This window comes from Plectropomus leopardus, chromosome 12 (genome assembly GCF_008729295.1).
Source record: "Plectropomus leopardus isolate mb chromosome 12, YSFRI_Pleo_2.0, whole genome shotgun sequence".
NCBI classification, from domain to species: Eukaryota; Metazoa; Chordata; class Actinopteri; order Perciformes; family Serranidae; genus Plectropomus; species Plectropomus leopardus.
The window spans coordinates 7051914-7074065 of NC_056474.1; the positions used below are offsets into that span (position 1 = coordinate 7051914).

General features: G+C 43.6%; 1 protein-coding gene across 1 annotated transcript in view; it reads left to right on the plus strand.

Moving 5' to 3' along the window:
* The first annotated feature begins 259 nt into the window (after positions 1 to 259).
* skila (SKI-like proto-oncogene a) overlaps positions 260 to 22152 on the plus strand; it is a 45410-nt gene continuing 23517 nt past the window's right edge. The window contains exons 1-2 of the mRNA XM_042496984.1: positions 260 to 488; positions 4624 to 5905. Of these exons, the coding sequence (XP_042352918.1) occupies positions 4784 to 5905 (1122 nt within the window). The 5' untranslated portion in view covers positions 260 to 488; positions 4624 to 4783. The remainder of the gene's footprint in view (positions 489 to 4623; positions 5906 to 22152) is intronic.

Consider the following 22152-nt stretch of genomic DNA (forward strand, 5'->3'; position numbering starts at 1 on the left):
TTACTGCTACCACTACTACTAATAATAATATATCTAAAAAAAATCACACCAATGACCCTAAAAATCTAATCCATCACTCAAAATTCAATTTGGAGAGCAGCAATAGTGAAGACCCAAATCTGGATCCCTGTAAAGACCTCTAATAAGTCCGCGGACCGCAGTTTGGGCCTCCACTGCCCGCCTGCTGTTGACGTCTATCTCCGCCTCTCTGCTCTCAGCTTCACTGCTGGAGGAAACAAATCTCCCAGGCTGTGCCAGACAGACAGACACACACGCAGACAGACAGGCAGGCAGGCAGACAGACGAGAGACACCCCCGCATAGTTTCCGTCAGCCGGGTGACGTCTCCGCCTCTCAGCCGTGTGCAGTGTGACGTTGCGGGGCTGTAGTGGAGCCTCTAGCTGCATCTTGTTGACGGTCCGCCAGGCTTTTCCAGTACCGAGAAGACCCCGCTGGAGAGAGGACGACCGACACGGGCAGCGTTTTCAGGTTAGTGTGAACTTGATTTTTGAAAAGACGGAGCTTTTAAATGAATATTGTGTTTTAAAACACGTATTTATTTTGCTGATAGCGGATCGCAGCGCGTGATAACGGTTGATAACGGTCGGATTCCGCCTGTGTTCAGACGGAGCGGGGGGCGAAGCTAACCTGGTGTAGTTAGCCTGCTGTATCGCTCTCTTTTCGGGGGTTAGCGTGTTGTAATGTTTCGGTTCTCCCAGTCAGCCTGGTTTATCGGAACCCGCTTTAATATTACAATGAGTTATCGTGCTCAGCGGTGGCGGACATTGCTGTTTATCACTAATTTATATCGCTCTCAATGCTGGAGTGAAGCGGGTTTAGTTAGCCTGTGTTAGCCTGCTTCATATGCTTGTTAGACGGCTTAAACTGTACAGGAGTAAGCTGGGGAAGCTAAGCTAGTTAGCGCATTTAAAGACAAAATTTCAAAACTGACTTCCGCTAAAATGCGTATATTTTGACGCTTTTACACTTTTGACATTATAAGACACGTTTATGAGGAATAACGTGACACACGTAATATTTGATATGCTGTTTAAATTTGACCGTTGGGTGAATCGGACATTCACGGGGAAAACTGCGGTTGTAATCCCCACCGTGCCCTCACCGAGTCGGTGCGTGCGTAACGCCGGACCGCGGTGCCTTTCCAGACCAGACTGTAGTGTAGACAGTGAATGTCATTATCAGCGCTGTCTGCATACCAGTGCCGTCGTGGCGAGCCAGCAGAGGAGGCGAGGTACAGTTTGCAGACCGGAGATCACTATGCTGAAGTTGGTTTGCGATTCGTAAATTGAGGGGCGAGCTAAGGGGAATATAATTTTACATTTGTCTCGGATTTTTGCACATCATATTGTGGTGTAAACATGTTGGACGTTTTAAGGTAAGCCCCGACGTTGTCTAAGACACGCTTTCAGATTTTTTGAAATGCATATTGTATTTGTGAAAATGTTAAAAAAAAAAAAAGGACATTTCACTACTTTTTTTCCACATGTAGACCAGAGTGAAACAGGTCTCTATCCAACACCACATACCCAGATGGGTCAAATCTGGATTAGATTATCCCAGAGAGGCAAAATATTGATTAAAACACAATTTCAGATTTATGAAATCTATCTTCTATTTGTGAAACTGCAAAAAATGACATTTAACTGTTTTGTGTGTAGACCACACTGAACCAGGTCACTATCAAAAACCATTATACTTAATTGGGTCAAATCTGAACTAAATTATTCCAGAGAGGCTAAATATTGATGAAAACACAATTTCACATTTGTGAATCCTATATTTTATTTGATAACATGAGAAAAGGGGAGATTATATTGTGTTTCTGACATGTAGACCGCATTGAATCAGGTCTCTCCTGAAAACTACTATATGTAGACGGGTCAAATCTGGACTAAATTATCATAAAGATGCTAACAATTATTTAAAACACTGTTTCATATTTGTGAAACTTTTATTCAATTTGTGGAAATTAAAAATAAATAAATAGCGATTTCTCTGCCTTTTCACATGTAGGTCACATTGAACTTGGTCCAGATCAAAACCACTATACTAAGATGGGTCAAATTTGGACTAGATAATTTCTGAGAGATTTAAGATTATTTAAAACCTGGTTTCAGTTTTGGGAAACCTTTATTCCACTTGTTAACATGCAAAAAAGGACATTTCACTGTTTTTTTTCACTTGTAGACCACATTGAACCAGATCAAAAAAACACTGTACTTAAATGGGTCAGATCTGGACTAGACTGTGAAAAATTCAGTGAAATGCCATTTTTTTCCTGCATTTTCAAGCCTCTTCAGCCTCTCTGATAATTTAGTCCAGATTTGATTCGTCTGAATACAGTGTACTTGATCTGGACATGCTACAATGAGGTCTGCCTGTGAAAAATTCAGCGAAATTTCCCCTTTTTGCCCTTTCACAAATAGAATAAAGGTTTCGCAGATTTTGAAGTGGGTTTCAGACAGCGTTGAGGCTTTACTTAAAACGTCAGTAAGTGGTGCAGAGGTCATTGAGCAATGTAAACTACGTTTCCCTTAACTCTCCCCTTAACCGCTGAATCAGAAGCTAACTTCAGTGTCGTCTGGAGAGGAGGAGGGGGGCGGCTGGGGATGGAGCAAAGCAGCAGCATTTTTATACGCGGTGTCCTTGCAGCAGCAAAAGGGATAACGTTACTAGAAGTGGAGGTGACATTAAGAAATATGTCCAGATGGCTGTGAGGATGTTTGAGAAAAAACACCGCGTTGTTTTTTCGCCAAGCAGTGTGATTTCTGACAAATAAACCGATCAGATTGGAGGTTATAGCAGCCAAAAACGGAGTCCCGAGCAGGCTGGGGTGGATGCTGCTGCCTCCCTGTAGACCTTGGTTGCTGATTTGATTTTGCAGTTTTTTTTTTTCTCAATCGACCCACGGTGAAATGTGCCATTAAAAAACGCCCACAAACACCAACCTACTTCGGAGTCGAGCTCGAGGTTTGCAGCATTCCAGTCGGTGGAAAAAAACGATTCAATGAAATTTGCAAAAGCATGCACTGTGCTCAATTAATGCGCTTTTTTGCATGATATTTAAAAAAAAAATGAAAATGCATTTCACGACATCGTATGAGCGCAAGTGGTACAGTAAATGTTGCATTTTCAAACTAAGGTGTATTCAATCGGTCGTGTGTGTCATATTGCAGCAGGAGCCATTATCATCTAGATTGCGTGTTAAATTGTGGATACCCAGCTAAGTGTTGTTTACCTTAATACAGTCGACTAAGCAAATCCGCAGTAAAACCTGCGAGAAAAAGGGGGAAACACCGCTTTCCATACTGCTGCATGTCAAGCTGTGAATAGCCTGGGAGAAGGGGGACGACTGCTGTTAACGCTTTTATCAATTGTTTTTCATGAAGTTGATGGGGTCAGCGTGGGGTAAGCAGACCTAGGGGAAGGCACAATATAGTTGGGAAGGGCACTTTCATTTGCTAAGTGAAATGTTTTTCGACCATTGTATTAGCCTTACATTAACAGTGTAATTACAGAGGGGCAGGGTGATGGGGATTTTTGCTTGGGTTGCCATGTCTGGTCAACTGGTTTTGCTTGTTAAAATTCTCACTTGCCGGAGAAGTTTGTTTCAAAACCTTTGGTGAAAAACTCAGATGCAAATTTCCCCTGGGGTTCAATTACAAGTGCTGAGAAAGCCTTGTGTTTGTGTGAAGTATGGTAATGGCCATTTGGTTTAGTGAGCAGCCATTGACCTCTTCAGCCCCCAGCCGGGACAGTGGTCATAAAACATTTAAACTCCTTATGGATGTTTCATGCTCCACAATATTTTTTTATGAGATCATTTTCAGTTTGTTTATTCATCTACAGCAGTGATACTCAACTTGTGGCCCATGGGCAGAATCTGGCCCCTGATAGCAAAATCTGGGTGACCCTTCCAACCAGTTTCTAATTCACAATAAAAATAAAAGGATTCACACTTAAGATTGTTTTTGTACATTTAGTATACATATGGTGCCAGGGTGCGTAAAACAGCATCAAAATATAGTTTATTTATCAAAATAAGTGTTAGTTGTGGATCCCCCGAACCCCTGGACAGAGGTCCTAGCTAAGCCCCTAATTTCGTAAGATCCTAGAAATGCCCTAAAATCATAGGAACATCCTAAAATCAGAGAAATGTCTTAAAATCACAGAATGCCAGAATTTCCCAGGCACTTCCTGAAATCCTAGAATTGCCCAAAAAACAGAAATGTCCCTGAAATCCAAGAAACATGCTAAAATCCGAGAAATGTCCTAAAATCCTAGGAACGTACTTATGTCATAGAAACATCCAAAACTCAGAGAACAAACTTAAAATCCTAGAAATGTCCTAAATTTCTAGAAACATCCTAAAATCCGAGAAACATCTTAAAATCCTAGAAGCGCCCTAAAATCCTAGAAATGTGTGCGGCTGCTGTGACTGGCCCCTGGCCTCCTGTCATTTTGCGAAAGTGGCCCCCAGGCAAAGCAAGTTGACTATCTCTGCTGTACAAAAGAGGAATTGATTAACTGTAGCTTAGACTTTGACTGAATGATTTTTTGGAACTCCTCTCTGTTTTCTAAATTCCTGTTTTTTCATGCATAGGAAGTGGATCAGAACATAGAAACCTTCAGTCATCATCATGCATGTGTTCAACTACCAGAAGATTTGTGTCATTTGAAAAGACTAAAAGAGGAAAAAGAGACTCAGAGGAATACAAGAACTCAGTCATTAGACGTAAACGACAACAACCCAGTGCTTAGACATGGCCAGCACCCAGACAAGTTTGAAAACCCCTTTCAAAGACTTGACCTCATTCAAGGGCAACATGAAACGGCTGTACAGAGAGCGACTGGAAGACGCGCCCATCAAGAAGCGAGTGATGGCAGAGATCAACCTTAAGCGCCGCAGCTTGGATTCCCTCCCCAAAACTCCCAAGGTGAAGAGGGAGCAGGTGGAGGATCTGTGCCACGACTCCGACATGGATGTGGAGGGTCGGGCTGAACTGCATGTGGTGGGCTCTGCCAAAGCCCTGGACCTGAGCCCTGGGCTTAAACACACACTGGCCCAGTTCACTCTGAGCAGCCAGAGCTCCCTCGGGGGCCCAGCTGCCTTCTCAGCCCGCACCGGCCACGAGCACTCGCCGGCCGGCATGCCTCCCCTGCCCTCCCCTCCTGTCCTGGGAGGGGGCCCTCTGCTGGTTCCCTGTGACAGCTCCACTGAACTCACCCACTCACTGCTGGAAGGAGAGTCCATCTCCTGCTTCGTCGTTGGGGGAGAGAAGCGGCTCTGCCTGCCCCAGGTTCTCAACTCTGTGCTCCGCGACTTCTCCCTGCAGCAGATCAACACTGTGTGCGACGAGCTCTACGTTTACTGCTCACGATGCGACGCAGAGCAGCTGCACATCCTCAAGGTGCTAGGCATTCTGCCGTTCAACGCACCTTCCTGTGGCCTCATTACGCTGACAGATGCACAACGGCTGTGCAACGCTTTACTGCGTCCAGGGGCGGCCTTGCCCGCTGACCCCAGCGGTAAACTGTCGACCCAGGGCCTGCTGAAGGAGAGCGAAGCCAGTTTCCAGGTGGAGCACCAGTGTCTGGGGAAGTGCCAGGGTCTCTTTGTGCCCCAGTTCTACACCCAGCCTGAGGCGCCGTGCATCCAGTGCGTCGAGTGTCAGTTGCTCTTTTCACCACAGAAGTTTGTCATGCATTCACACAAGTCGCCAGATAAGAGGACCTGCCACTGGGGCTTTGACTCGGCCAAGTGGCCCTGCTACCTGCAGCTTGCCAGGAAGTACCAAGGCATGCCCGAGGAGCCAAAGCTCAAGCAGCTACTGGATGAGGTCAAAGAGAAGTTCCACTACCAGCTCAAGAGGTCGCTGGACAAAGTAAGTGCATTTCTGAATGATACCTGTCCGATTATGCCGATCAAGTTTTTTTGCCTCCGATCTGAGTCATGTGATACTGAGTATCTGCCGATACTGTGTTCCGATCCGATACTAGTATTTACCTGGATAATACAGCTGCACAGTGCACACTTCAAGTACTTACAAGTTATTAGAATCAATCAAGTGTATATGCTTGGCAATGTGATAGCTCTGCAATGCAATACAAGAAAATATCTGCATCCAAACAGTATCTAATTATATTTTTACAAAATAACAAATTAAACACACGAAAGATATTTTTGTATGGCTCTTGTTACAATTCCATGTAGTGCAGCATTTGTTTTTCCAACAAAGTAAAATATGCCTTCAGAAATTGCTCTTAAATCCACTTAGAGTAAAATTGTAATAAAAATACACTATAAACACTATAAAGAGTAATATCACATTTCCATTTCAAAGTAGTGTTATAGCTGAACTTTAACATTCACAGTAACAACAAATATCATAGATCATGCTATCTGTTGCAACACTTGACGGTAACGCTGTGTTGGTGGATATTAAAAAAGGTTTAGTTGGGGGGGCGATCCCAATCAATTAAAAAATGCATTTTTTAGGCCAAATTCCGGTCCTTAAGATTTGATCAGGACATCCCTAATACCTGTTTTTTTGTTTGCTTTTTTGTATGCATTACAATGGTCATTTAAATGTAATATGTTGGATGCCGTCCCACAGCCTGTGATAAGCAGGCTTGACTAGACAGCCTTACAGCTGGTGTTTTCTTAAACCTGTGTTGACCTGTTATGTGTTGGAGCGGCCTGGGACAGGTGGTGACATCTGCCCAGCCAGGTCTGATCAGACGAGGTGAGGCCAGCTGGTCACAGCTGAAGGGGAAGTGCATCATTTGTCCCCCTGTGTCACCTGGAGGTCACTTGGAATGTCACTGAACAAAAGGGCAATATGGGACACTCAGGAAGAGCCTATTTACCTCCTACATAAAAACTACATGTCAGCAGTTAATTGTTAGACCTTTTATCTGGAAATAAAAGCACATTTCTAGTTTGCCCAAAGGTAACTGCATTTATCTTTTAACACATTCCTACAAAATTTGAGAAAATGGAAATTAAATCTAGTGCAAACCAAGAGATTTTTGGCTGGTTATACATTAGATGGCTTTGGTCAGAGAATTGTTTTTTAAAAATCCGGTTTGAAACAAGGGGTGCACGATTTTGGATTTACAATTATTGCAACTTTTTTTCTCAGAATCCTCTAACTGAATATCCCTCTTAATCTCTGTGTAAGTTTATTGTTATTTTCATTTATTTTCATTTTATTTACTTATTTATTTTATCGTCTGTTTATCTGTTTAATTTTTGTCATTGTTTTGTCATGTTGGCTGATTCCGATATTTCATTTTAAAACCATTATCGGCCAATTGCAATGATTTGCCGATATTATTGTGCATCCCTAGTTGAACAAAGAAAATGTCTAGTGATGTCTGTGTTACAGTCCTGGAGCCACAGCTCCAGGACTGTAACACAGACATCATTAGTGACCCTTTTACCTCCAGGCAAACCTGAAAGAGAAATTACTCCACTGCACTGCCACTCACTGAAAGCCAGAATGCTTCAGAGTCTTCCAAATGATTTTGGGCTGATGATTGATGATTTTGCCGATTCTTTTTTATTCTTGCTTTGTTTAAAAAAAAAAAAATCATGTCAATGCAGTATCTGAGCCACAAGGGCAGCATGCCTATTGAAAAGTCAGCATTCAATGACAAGAAAAGCTCTAGATCGTTTCTCTGCCATTGACTGGTTTATGTCTCATGACCTCCCTCTGACCACAGTGGATTGCCCTTTCTGTATTGTTTTGTGGGTAAAGGTGGGGTCATGTTTTTGTCTGTTTGGTGTGGCCTGTTGACACTTAAAATCCACCAGTTCAGATTGTTTTTAAGTGAAGTAAATCAGCTGAAACCAGCACATTTGGAACTGAAATGGGCCTTACTACAACCCTTGCTGGCAAGATTTATTTGTGGTAGTAGTGCAGCAGGCAGCAGGTTAAGTGAATGTGGAGTAGAGAGATTGCAGTGTGTATTTATAGTGTGTGCAGGTGTGAGTATGTATTTGTGGAACACATTTTGTATTGTTTGTGTACAAGAGGAAGGCAGATGCCTTGCTTTTTTTGGTTAACTCTGTGTCTGAATGTACCGGAAATACCGTCTGCTGTCTCGTCTAGCGTCCCGACCGCATTCCTGTCTCGCCTCTTCCCAATTGTCCACCTCTTCTTCCTCCTCCTCAGTTTAAGCTATGCAATTTGGACGGGGAAGAAATTCTTTCTAAAAGGCAGAGACGTTGTAATACCACAGAGGAAACACGCACACACAAACGTAACATATGCTCAAGGTGGATGATGAGTGCTTCAGTCTTTGGTGTGTGTGTGTGTGTGTGTGTGTGTGTGTGTGTGTGTGTGTGTGTTTATGTGTGAGACATTGCCAACCTGGGTGTGCGTAATAAGCTGCTAACTGGAGGCTAGTATGACACATCTTCGTCTCTCTCTGTCTCACACTTTGCCAGTCTCTCTGGAGCCTCTGTCTCACCACAGTTTCAGGTACTTTCTTCTCTGTCAGATGTGATTTCGCAGTCATTTTTTTGTTGTTGTGTTTTTTTTTTTGTAGCTGGGTGGTAGAGACTAGATTTGATCTTGTTCTGAGGGGGCTTGGCTTGATCAGAAACGGTGTTGTCATATTAAAAGTGAAACTTCAACTACTTGTGTAGGCAGAGACACACAAAGGCACAAATTCCTGGAAAGACAGTTGCCTGTGAGTCTACAGGAAGCAGGTGATTCTGGCATAAAAGAGGATACCACTCCGGCCCACCACCAAAAGCGGATGTATGGGTGTGCGAAAGGTCATTGGCCAGAGAACGAGGTGACCTGGCAGAGTCCCGCTTCACTCAGTCAGGACAAGTCCATCCACTCTCTGTTTATATGCATTTGTGTAATGAAAGTGCGTGTTTGGAAGAACAGGAAGTGAGCCAGACGGACATGTCTCTCACCCTGAACATCCTCCAGACTTTCTGTGTCCAGCCGCCTCTGCTGCACTGACTGCGTGACTCATACTTTCCACATCCCAGTGGATGTTAGTGGAAGTCCAGCCAGGCAGCTTACAGTCACACATGCTTTTTAGAAAGATGGCTCGGGCCTCGGCGTGTTAGTCGAACCCCAGCTGCAGTCCCTTTTCCCAATGGCCCTTATTTACACACAGTGTCAATGTGCACATTTATAGGCGGTTCATAGTTTGACCGTACAGCTCTGGGACCTCTGAAAGAGAAGAGACACAAACAAGGTAGCCTTCTGGAAGTTTTTTTTCCCACCTTCTCCAATAGCTACTGGTCCCATATCCTGTTAGGAGTGTTTGGTTTGAGAAGGCGCAGTTAAAAACTCCAGGACTTGCTCTCTATAAATGGTGCTTTGTGCCCCGAGGCACGGCTAGTCTGTCTACTGATCCCTGCTGTGTAAATAGAGTTTGCTAGACAGACGCCACCAAAAAAACGAGCCTTATCTCAAGAGTTACCTCAGCATCTGACAAACAATGAGTTCATTTTGCCTTCAAGGGTTGTGACACTGTACTTTCCATTGAGACAAGATCTTATGTCGTCATTTTTATTAGGTGATTTTTTTAATCTCACAAGACAGGAAGTAACAGAAGTTCCCATTGATGATCGTCATATTATTTATTTTGGCTTCATTGAGCTGTGTGTGAAAAAAATCCCCAGTAGTACTCTGTATTAGGTCGTGTTATATTTTAAGATTCAAAAATACACAAAGGTCATTTTTACTGTCCACACCTGTGATTTGGTTCATTTGGTCCAGACCAGGAGGAAAAACTTTTTATAAACGAACCAAGATGAGTATATGTGAGGTTCTAGCAACTTTTTGGAAGGTTGTCATCATTGTATATTCAGGACCCATGTGGGGAGATCACAATCAGGCGATTGACAGAAGTTTATGCAGCAGCAACTTAATGCTCTTAGAGTATTCATGTTTATGTTCTTTGGTGTCACAAGAACTCACAGAGAAATAACTGTAAGCATTATTAGTCAGCTATAAGTAAACTGTAAATCAGTCACATGAAAAATCACAAAACTTTACAAACTCTGCATGTATGTTCCACTACAGCAGAGCTATAGAACAGGCATGTCTGCTTTCATAAAATCCTGTGGTTGGTTTGTTTTCTTTCACACCACACATGAACCGCACCAGGTCATTTGATCCGCACTGGGGTTTGATTGACAGCTGTCACAACAGCACAAAGGAACGAAATTGAGTACTTTGAACTGAACCAAACAGGGTAGGTGTAAAAGCACCCTCAAATGTAGACTGTTTTGTAAAACTTTGTGTGGAGTCATTGGTTTGATTTACCAGAATCATAAACTTTTCTTGTTCACAGTGGAAAAAATAGGATATTTGAAATAAAAAAACATTATGACATGATATTTTAGACATATTTTTCCCACACTGGCAAACATAACCCTGTAGCAGAGCATTGCGAACATAGTTGTGTGTTTCTTGTTTGCCTCAGCCTTGTTTGTGGCGTTGTGCTGGCCCAGAGTCAGAAGTGTCAGACGGAGAGAACAGCCTTCCTCTGTCTGTCTCGCTGGCCGGGGCTGACACAGTGGCTGCGGCACAGACGGCAGACAGCTGCATCTCTCTGGCTTCCTCTTTTTGCTATTTGGAAACCAGTGACTTCATTACCGCAGACCAGTGCAGCTGCACTCTCTGGCTGTCTCTAGGGCTGTCTGCTCTGTCTGTCTGTCTGCTTGTCATTCTCTTGGGCTGTAACTAATTGGATTTTGGCGGGCATGCTAATCGCTCACTGTGCTGCTTTTGCTATCGCTTCCTCTACCTCTTCCTCTATCATGACGTCCGTCTTCCATCTGCCTCCTTCTCTCGGGTTTATGTCCTAACCTCTCTTGAGTTATGGCACTTCATCCTTCGCTTATCTCTTTAATTCTAACTAAGATGTTTTGCCGTTGCCCACATGTGTCTGTAAACAGTCAATACCCCCCGGGGCCCCAATCAGTGGACAGCAACAAAATAAGCAGCCAAATGACCCGATAAGTCGATCGTTACATAAGCAATAAGACCACTTGTATGCGTCTGCAAGGCGGATGAGAGGAAAGCCAGTGGCTATTGATCGGGTCTCCAACCTTGATGGATGTGGCGAGTTGTTGGGTGACACGGACACTGAATAGAGGAGGCGATGGACTGAGAGGGAGGCAGGAGGAAACGGAAGAAGAGTGAAATGAAGAGACTCAGTTACAGGGTGTTGCATAAGTTCCCGTCAGACATGTGCATCAGTTTCCAGAGTTCACCTCACCTCTACTTCTGCTGTCGCCGGCCCTCATTTTTGTAACTCAGACAGGCTGCCAGACAGAAGTAGCGTCACACAAACATAAAAAGGGTATCTGTTGTCAGAAAAGACGCCACCCCTGGGGGAGTCACTTGAGCAAATGAGGTAAGGGTGAAAATGAGAAGTAAAGAGTATGAAACCAAGATGAGAGGGTACATTCAAGACAGGTGGGTCTTGTCTCAGTCACAAATTGCTTTACACTTTGTTCGTCTTCCATGAAACAGGCTGTGACCACAGCCATTATGTTGGCAGCCGGGCCCCAGCTCTTCTTTCCCCTGAGTTGAAAATTAACCTCTCCAAGACCTGAGCTGAACCACAAATCTAGCCTGGTACAGCCCTCTTGGTTGGCCAATCACATGCCGGGTAGCTCGCATTTCCCCAGCTAACACTGCTTGGCCCCCCCATCCCACTGCAAGACACCCATACTCATATTTCTATGTCTGTTTGTGCATTTCCCAAAGAACAATTATCCACTTATACTGAATACACAGCAGCTCCTTTTAACGATGGCTCAGAGTAACTTACAGTCTATCACGTCTGTATGTAGTTTGGTGTGGGTGGCTGTCTGTGCTCCCTGTGCACAACAGGCTGAGCCTTGGCCAGTGTTTGCTGCCTGTTGAAAAGGGCTAAAGGGGCCCCCGCAAGGTACGAGGGGCTGAACCGAGGGGCCTCTGGTATGTCACCATCAGGTCAGTGCCAGTATCACGGCTCCATAAAAGCGTTGCAGCCCACTGGAGGGACGCCAAAGTCATTACTTCTCAGGCTTTTTCTTAAATAGATAAGAATCAAATCAAGTTTGGAAAATGGTCACAGGATTCAGCCCCAGTTCAGTTCACCACTTAGATTTGTTGTGCACCAGCTCACAGCTTATCCCCTACATTTAAAAGTGTACTGCTTGTTGGCTCGTGGTAATTTCTCACCCCGGCTGCAGCTTGTAATGTTTGACTGTTTCCTCGGCTTGGACTCATTTCCCACCTCACCACCAGAAGACGATAATGGGCCTCATGCAGCAACATTCTCTTAAATTTTTCTTATATTTTCTACTATTTCTCTGGCTAGAGAAAATATGAACTACAGATGCACTCAGCATTCTTAAACATCCAAATTTGCTTTTACTTAGGTATGGTGAATGGTGAATCCCACTTGATCATAAGTCACATATGTGCATAGATAACGCCCCTAGACACTATGTAAGGGCAGGTTTTGTGCCATATACAAAGACTCTGGCATATGGCCAAGACTGGAGACCTCGTATTCACCCAAAGAAAGTTAAAGAAGAACCTCTGCAGTAATGACAAATTGACGTAGGCCTACTGTTAATTAAACTTAAAGTAAATGTTATTTTAGGGAAATGTATTAATGTATTAATTTTCTAATTAAACGACTAATTGTTTCAGCTGCTCTTGTGTACTTCCACATGGCTTGTCCACAAAAATCTAATAATAGTAGAGAAGTAAAAAGGATAATATTTTAATAAGTGTAGTGGAGTAGAAGTGTAAAGTGGCATGAAATTAAAATAGTCATAAAGTAAAAAGTAAAATTTTCTTAGATTTGTACTTATGTACAGTACTTGAGTAAATGTACTTAGTTACATTCCAGCACTGATCAGCAGAGGGACGCATGGGAACTGAAATTAAAGTGATTGAGATCAATGAACCAAGTATAGTATATTTCTTTAGCCCTGAAATTTAATAATCCAATTTGATTAAATGATATTCATGCATTTTTAAAAAATATTTCTCAAATATCTAACAAAATAAGAACAAATCCTGGATACTGGCAAAAATAAGAGAAAATGTTTTAGTAAATTGTGTCTTGCATGAGGCACCACATGTGGCTGCAGGACTGATGTGAGCTCGCCACAGCAGCAGGTAGCAGAGATAGGCCGGTTCAGATACAGCGGAGCCTCCTGCCACGTCTGCCAACAGTCTCATAGACTAAACAAACTGGCTTAGCCCCGCCCAGCCAAATGTCCTGTGGGCTTTTAAAAGAGTGCTGGACTGACAGCCTGTTTGCATGTTCACTGCGCTCTGGTTCTCCCCCCTCGGGGCGTCAGACCAGTTTGTTGCCTCTGAGGAAAAGGAGAGCAAGTGAAAGAGAGGCGACTATAATGGGCTACGAGTTCAAACAAGACTATAAGAAGAGACAGGGGCTTGGATCGTAGTACGTCCGACTAGCTTGCCAGGGTTGTTTTGCGTGAGACCGGAATAATGAGGAGCCTTGGTATTAATTAATCGATGTGTTGATGAGAAGATTAACTGTCCACTGTCTGGTCTCCCTGGGAGACAGTCAGATGAGCAGGGTGTGTGTGGACGTTGGGGGTAGGGAGTTGTAGGCGAGGGAGGTATACTGTAAAAGGGTTGTGGGAGACTGCCAGCTTGTGCGTGTTGTGTGCAAGCAGAGCGATCACGTTTGCATTTGAAAGGCTCTTCTGTGCCGCCTTCCCGGTGGGAACGGTGATTAATGAAGATCTAAATGGAGAGACCCAGAGACGGCACTTTCCATAGGAGCAGCGTATACACAGCAGACACACCATATAGGCACTTAGACTATGTCTCTTGTATTTTCTCCCACAGCTCCAGTCTCCCAGACAGGGAGATAAACAGTGGATATCAAAGGCGTGTCATGAGTCCCGCTGGGCTGCCACCCGGCACATCCACAACACATTAAGCCCAACCACTACACTGATCAATTATGCATGTTGCAAACACAGAGAAATCAGGGGGATACTAGTCATCTTGTATGATTAAAAGAATCCCCATCTCTCCACTTTGCTGTTAATTTATTTGCATGTTTCATAATGGCTTGTCATTTTCATAAGAAACTATTTTGCCTGCACTGTCTGGAAAGGTGTCCTCGTTTTTATGGGGTTTTTTTTAGCCTCCACATGCTTATAGAATTATTTCACTGATATAAAGAAGGCCCTCACATAAAACTAGCTAGTCTCTGCAGCAGGAAGACGCACATACTTTTCAAATTGGTGCTACATGACCAGAGAAAACTGTAAAAAAAAAAAAAAAAAAAAAAAAAAAGGGTTCTTTTGCTCAAGAGGTAGAAAATATACAACTGCCAGAATGGTTTGCGCCCACTGGTGGGTGACATAATGTGGACTTATCCATGTGAAACAATGTCGGATCTCCTATTACATTTAAAGAGTAAGCTAAAACATGTTTCTGAAAACATTTGAGGCGAGAAATATGCAATTCAGTTACAGAATCTTGGTTTATATTTGATTAGTGCTGCTTAGTTTTACCATTTGATCTTTGTTTTGTTGGCCTCTGATTTCACTGTGCAGAAAGCAGTGTGCCGTTCACAAACTCACCATTTCTGAAAAACGGGGCATTGAAAAAATGTTCTGAAAAGCTGGATGAAACTCAGTAAAGTATCCCTTTAATTGCATACAACAATGGCAGCCAAGTTAAGTGCCGCTGTGGCCCAGGCTTGTTTTGACCTTCAGCCTACGCACCAGATGAAAGCAGATAGTGCAGCAAACTCTGGTGTGATGCAAACTTGCCAAGCTTGGGTAGGTGATTACTTGCCCTGTAAGTCCCGTATTTTTCAGTCTCACCTTTGCTCCACTAACATCAAAAGCCCTCCAACTGTTTCTTTCCCTTCCACTGCTGGCAGCCTCTATACCCTGTAAATCCTTATCTCACCAGGGGCCTGACTGATGTTGCTCAGGGCAAGGCCGTAAAGTTCGCAACCGGGAAACAGACTACATTAGTGAAGGTGAAACAAGTGATGTTTTGTGGTTCGCCCAGCCTTCAATCTCTTTCTTCCTTCACCTTGACAAATGGTGATGTGTTTATCTCGCCACTATTCCCACCTGCAGTGATGCCGCTCATGGGAATAATCTGTCTCTGATATGTTTTAACATACAGTCTTCTTTGCCTCATGCTCCTCAGGGGTCCATACCAGCTCATCTAGATCCTGTAAATAGAGGACTGTTTCGCTCTGGTTCCTCAGCGGCCCCTCTGCACCTCCTTTTACAGGGCAAACTAAGTGGTAGACAATCCTTGAGGTCGTTGACCCCCAGATGCAATTAATTACAGCTTTTATTAATGGTATATTGTATATTTTTATCCGAGTATACTTCAGCTAGGAAAGCTTAAGGATTGCATGCATTGAGACTGGTGAGAGCACTTCAGCATCCTTGCATGCTAGTAGTCCTTCTTAACTGTCCCCAAGCAACAGAGTGGTGTGTGCTTGTGTGTGCGACTCTTGTTGAGCATGTGGCACTGATTCTCGCTCTTTGCGTGCCCCGCTCTTTTTGTTTTTTTTCTTGCTGTTGCTCGTATTAAAACAGCCTCGCTGCTGGGGCAACTTGGCCCGCGCGCAGCCTTATTGCCCTTGACTTTACCCTTTGAAGAGCGAAGCTTTGCCTTGTGGTTTACAGTCTGGCTACATTTTAACTAGTTCCTATGACAAGTGCACTTTGTTATGCCAGACATTTTCTTTGTCATCACCATCAGAATTTACCGGCTGAGACACATCCTGATCCCAGATGAGGCCATACGTACAGTAGTTCTTCTGAGCTGTGACTCATGTTGAAGGAACAAATGTAGCCTCCAGCTGAATGATGGCAAAATCTGGCAAGGTTGCCTTTTCTGTCAGCTGCTTTCGGCATGCAAGCAAGCAGCCTTGTTTTATATTCTGAAAAGCAGAAAACAGTGAAGGTTACTGTTGAAATTTTGAATCCAAAACTTTTTGTGTCATCAGAGGTGAATGACAGTGAGCCAGACTTTGACCCTGACGTGTCCATATGATTACATCTCTTATTAGAGGGATGACACACACACAAATATACACAGAAGCACGGGATGCAGTGCAGATGACACAGTCCACAGTCCGTGATTAAAGGAAGTCAAAGGGTCAAACACAGCCAGAAACACACACACTGACACACACATGAACACAACCACCATCAGCAACTTCCTCCCGTCACCACGCCAACCCTATCCTGCAGCGTGAGTCACGGTGCTCCATCAGTGCTGCGGTCTGCTCTCCACTCATCAGCGTCACTGTGGAGCCAGGACAGAGATTTATCACCATCCCGGTCTCTCACACAGTCTGTTTGATCTAAGCCCAGGTGTGTTCACTTAGAGCTCTGACTCACCCGTTATAACATTTACCAAACCCAACCGCGCTTTTCTTGGGCTGTTGTCAAGCCTGCCTCAGACAGACAGTGACTGTTTCAGTGAAGAAGTCTGGTGATCAAGTTTGCATGTGGGTTTACCTGTTAATGTTTTGGCACATTAAAGAAGTATTTCACTGCTGGAAAGATGACCTATTAATGCAGACTTGTCAGTGTGAAACAATGGCAGTCAGCCGGCAAGAAATGATCTTGTAATACAGTTAAACAGTAAGCTTTAATGTGGTTCTGAAAACATATGAGGCGAGAAATGTGAACGCAGTGACAGAATCTTGGTTTATATTTGATCAGCGCTGCTTAGTTTACCATGTGATCAAACACATTTTGGCCTCCGTTTTCACTGTGTAGGGGAGGCACCTACTTTCCCGTTCACAAACTCTCGCAATGACAGCTAAACAGTGCACTAAAACATGTTCCTGAACACATTTGAGCTGAGAAATATGCAACGTAGTAGCACAATCTTAAAAAATTTGCACTCATCAGCACTCCCTAGTTTCACAGTTTAATCGGATTTCGGTCAGAGTTTGAGAGGGAGAGAGCGAGAGGGGCAGGTCTGTCCGGCATTGGTAAGTACACCCTCTAGTTCCAGCAACAGACCAGGAGAGCCGGCAAAATGTTGCCCAATGACTCATTTTACATCAGTTTGTGTCATCCGCCAGAGTTTCGCCAGGTGGTAGGAGGGATATTTGTCTACAAGTAAGATGGAGGGAAGTTTACCACAGTTCATTTACACATGCTGCCCACACTGGTTAAAAACAGCAAAGTGTCCCTTTAATATCAATACAGACAGGGTGGCTAAATGCTGGTAGATTTCTGTGTGTAGGTTTTGAAGTTCTGTTCTTTAATAATTCAAATTTTTTCAGATTAAAAGTGAATGTATCTAGTACATTTTGTAGTCCACAAGCCATTGTGAAAGTAGAGAGAATTGTCTTCAGAGACTTGAAAACCAGAGCTTGTGACAGAGAGAGAAAGAGGGAGAGGGAGTCATGGTAGTTGATGGATTTGCATTACGGTAGTTGTGTGTGTTTTTCTGTGTGGGAGAGACAGGCGAGCCCGAGGGGCCTGGACAGCAAAGCCAAGCTGCCCATGCAGAGACGAGCAGTAGAGGCTTCAAACAAGCTCCTGCATGTAATATGGATGAGACCGGAGCTCCCTGCAGAACCGTCAGAGGACCCTGGGCCTGTTTGGATTTAACTCTCTCTTTCCATGTGTGTGTGATAGATTTTACCCTGCGGGGCGTTTTGGCCAGGTGGAGCTCTCTCTTTGTCGGGCTGTGACGAAATCTCGGGTCAGCCCCCCGGCCCTTACCCTCTCGCTCACTCTCTCTCTCTCTTTCTCTATTTCTTCAACCTCCTTCCTCCTCCATCCTCTCCTCCCCCCTTCTGTGGCTTAGTTGCAGACAGCGACGACCAACCAAGCGTTGACATTTACTGCAGTATTCCACATTACAGCAGAGCAGCCTCCTGCGCTGAGGAAGAAGTAAACAAACCGTGGATCGATATACGGCCACGTACTAGTAGTAGGGCCAGTAAAGAAGGGTTTTAGTCGCCAGTCTTAAAATGGAAATCAGGTCAAATTATGATGTTATTGTTGCTGGGTGATAAAAAAGTCCATTTAACTACTCAATGGCAGTTAGAAGCAGGTTTCAGCATGCATTTTTTAAGGCATTTTAGTGGCTGCTGTGTAATTTATTGCAAAGACAGAGGGTTGAGCAGTGTCTCCATTTTGTGTTTTCTCTCTATAGTGATAGCAGTGCATTGCTGGCTTGCTGACAGCCTCTCTCGGCTTTCAGTCTGCTTAGCAACGCTCGTCCTCTCCGCAGCTCTCTCCCTCCCCTCTGTCTCCAAGCACTCTGAGTTGTTTCATCCTTTCGAATAGTAAGTTCCCATATATAGAAAACCAGGCAGCTGATCTATGTTTTTGGTGTGTGTGTGTGTGTGTGTGTGTGTGTGTGTGTGTGTGTGTGTGTGTGTGTGTGTGTGCGCGTGCGCGTGCACGTGCGCGTGCGCGTGCGTGCGTGCATGCGTGTGTGTTTCGTCCCCGAATTGCGGATTTGAACCAGTAACCCACCTCCAAACAGCATCCCATGGCAACAAGCTTCTCTAGAGACTTTCTGTTTCGTTTTTGGAGATGGTAAAGCATACACACACACACACACACACACTCACTCACACACACACTGGCCCAGATGAAGCTCAAAGGATGAGTACAGTCATCTATAGACAAGACAAGAGCCCACTGGCCTCGTTCTCAGTTGACGTGTCCTCCTGGGAAAACTAAGTGTGTCTTGCATGTGTCTGTGTGCCTATTTGTGCACGATGGTTGCAGTAAACTACGTCATCCTCCTCATCCTCCAACACTGCTGTTTTTGACGGGATGTCTGTTTACTTGCATCTGTGTGCATCTGCGTGCATCTGTGTGTGTGTGTCTCCTGGCCTGGTTGACTCACATAGGTGAGCCCCGACAGCTTTGGTAATTAACGCTCTGGGGGACACTGGGGAAGGAAAGTGGAGCACACGCACACACTGAGCTGCTGTGCTAGAGACGGTAAGCTGCGCATGTATATGCAGCCCGTATGCTCTCTTGCGCATGAATGATTTTTAAATGCCCTTCACTGACTCAAGCACATTTCCTTGTGCATAAGTGTGCATGTAGATGCACATCAGTGGCCACATTTTAGACTGTTTCAAAATTATGTCAGACCTAATGACAAATATTAAGGGAGTACAGGGTAGATATAAGGATTCTAAGAGTGACCACCATGCCTTTGTAATATTGCTTTGAATTTGAAATGACCTGGTGAGAAAAAGAGTGCTTATCTTCCCCACTATTAGAGGGGTAAACAGGAAATTTCAGATATCATCAATCTCTCAATCTACAGTCTGTTTGTCTTTTACAAGGCAGAATCATATTTGCTTTCTCATAAAGCTACATGAATAATCTGATGCTCCGTCTGTTCATGACTATTAATCATAGTGCTTGAGGTTGGTGTTTGACGAGTAACACAATTTAGTTGCACTTCTTTCCTCTGATGTAACGTCTAGACTGTTTACACTTGCAACATGCCTTTGAGTAATATTTCATCGCTGGTACGAGGGCTGCAACAATCCATTATATCTGGCATCAGTAAATCACCAAGTATACGTCACTGATTTCTTTCTGAGGTCACCAAAGTTTGAATTGATTTGTTAAACTTACTTATTTTGTCTGACAGTCAAAAAATTAAATAATCCTCATGATGAGGTATTTCTACCTACTAAACGACTTAACTGATTAATGATCAGAGGTGTCATTAGTTTTCTGTCAGCCAGCTAATCAACCAGCATCATCTTTGTTATGATTACGGCAACTAGGTGCTTAATATTACTCAATTATGTAGCCAGATTAGCATTTTAATATGAGGTTGGACAGCTGAGTGAAAATAATGTGGGGATGGACAAACCTTGGATTATTAGAGTACTTTTTTGTCTAAAATGGTTAGTAAAATAAGTGTTCAGAAAACTGGTCTGCACTATTTTTGATAGTTCATTATTTTATGTATTTATTAAACATAAATGGCAAAGAATTCACTGGTTTCAGCCCCTCAAATGTGGATATTTGATGCTTTTTTAGTCTTTTATAATAATGGGTTTAATATTTGTTTTGTTCTGTAATGATGGACAGAACAAGATATCTGGAGATAAAATGTTAAGCTTCAAGGATAGTTTCAAAAAATATTTAATTTTGCAAACAGAAACAAACTCTTTACCATCAACAGCAACTAAAAAAAGGGGAAAAAACACAACTGAAAAATCCCACCCCAAATCATCAAGAGATGCTGCAATATATAAAAACGTATTAAAAGCAGGAAGAAAACAGGTATATGACAGGAAAAAAAAGATTTCTTAAGTCCCAGAATTTGTCCGATTTATGATTGAGATCATGAGCAGATATCTGTGATATTAACAGCCAAACATGGGTACCTGTGGAGCATGCCACCATAGCAAAATACACATGTTGAGCTTTTTAAAATAGTTTATTTTTTTCCATTTTCTGCTATTTCATAGACCAAACAATTAATCCATAGATCCAAAAAATGATTAGCAGATTAATTTATAATGACAACAGTCTTCAGATGCAGCCCTAGTACTCTTCACCACCTTTAATATATACTGTGTGTGACGCGGGGGGGGGGGGGTTACCTTGACCTGCCTAGTGTATTCCAGTCAGACAATTTGTCCATTCATGAGGTAACGTTATTACAACCCTCCTCATGTACTGCTGTGAATATAGACTGGGAGCCGCCGCCTGGGATTTGACTGTGAAACATGAGAAACGGAGCACGGCGAGGGAAGGTGGGAGAGAGAGGGAGGGAGATGAATAGAAAAATTGATCGAGAGAGCTTAAAGAGACTTCTTTTTTTTCTGTGAAGGATCGCAGAGAAATAGCTGGTTTTCAGATTTAACTCCTGTCTGCGGTGAAGCAGTAGGTGGACAGTAGATTCACAATCACCTTTCATAACTCCATTTTTTACGCCCATAGACTCCCATGAAGTGTGTGTCTGTTGGTTCCCATTGGTGTATGAAGGCTGTGGTGTGTGGATTGTAAAATGGCTGACTGTAGCTGTGGAGGAAGAAGCTCAACACGTTGGCAGGGAGGGGAAAGGCTGTGTGTTTGACGTGCATGTGATGACTGTCTAGACAGAGTGCCCATGTGGCGCAAAAATGTGCCCGAGGCCCGAAGCCAAAGCAAGTCGGGAATGAACCTGTCCTTATCTGCCTGTGTGTGTGTGTGTGTGTGTGTGTGTGTGTGTGTGTGAGTGAGACTCTGGCATGACTAGTCTGGCTGATGCTTATCAGTGAGCTTGTCTGGGTCTGTTCTTTCTCTTTGTGTTTGGAAAGCGGGAGGAACAGGTGTGTGTATGTGTGTCTGGAGGGGAAGGCACAAACAGACAGACAGTCACATGGTGTCTGTTTGTCTCCTCATCTGTCTTGGCAGTCTGCCTGCCTGTTTTTCCTCTTGCCACCTGTTTGTCTAACCGTCCACCTGTCAGACCTGTCCTCATCTGTGCCCTGCTCTGTTTTACTGTTTACTGTTTTACTGCTTTAACTCTTCCTCCAAGGCTGATGTCAAAGAAAAAAACATTCATCAACCTTCTCAGCACATACAGTAAGAGATACATTTTTTTTTCCTTTGAGCACCAAGTGAAAGGGTCACAGCAGAAGACATGAAAAGATTATTGCTGCCTCTCGACTTGAAGTGATTGAAAAATAAATGCTGTTATTGCACGTTCAAATATACTTTTTTTTGCCTCTGTTCCATTATACACAACAGATAAAATATTCGAGCACTAAACAAACCAGTCATCTCATTTCACAGTGCAGAGTTAATTAGAGAGCCTCCACCAAAAAAAAGTGTATTCCTTTAAATGCCCCACTTTGCTGCCTGGTTCCCTTGTGGGCTGTTATTGATTTGGCTGCTGAAACAAAGTGCGGCTCCCAGTCCATGGATAAATGGCTTATTGGATTAAGACCTCCATATAAAAGCCTCCAGTGCCTGTGTGTCTGTGTGTGTGTTTGTGTGTGTGTGGAGGGGGCAGGTGGGACCACCAGAGTACTGGTCCCCAGTAAATCACCTAAAAAACAGGACTCCAAAATAGGGGTAGGCGATACATCAAATATTTTCCATGTATCATGGCTTGTTCCACAT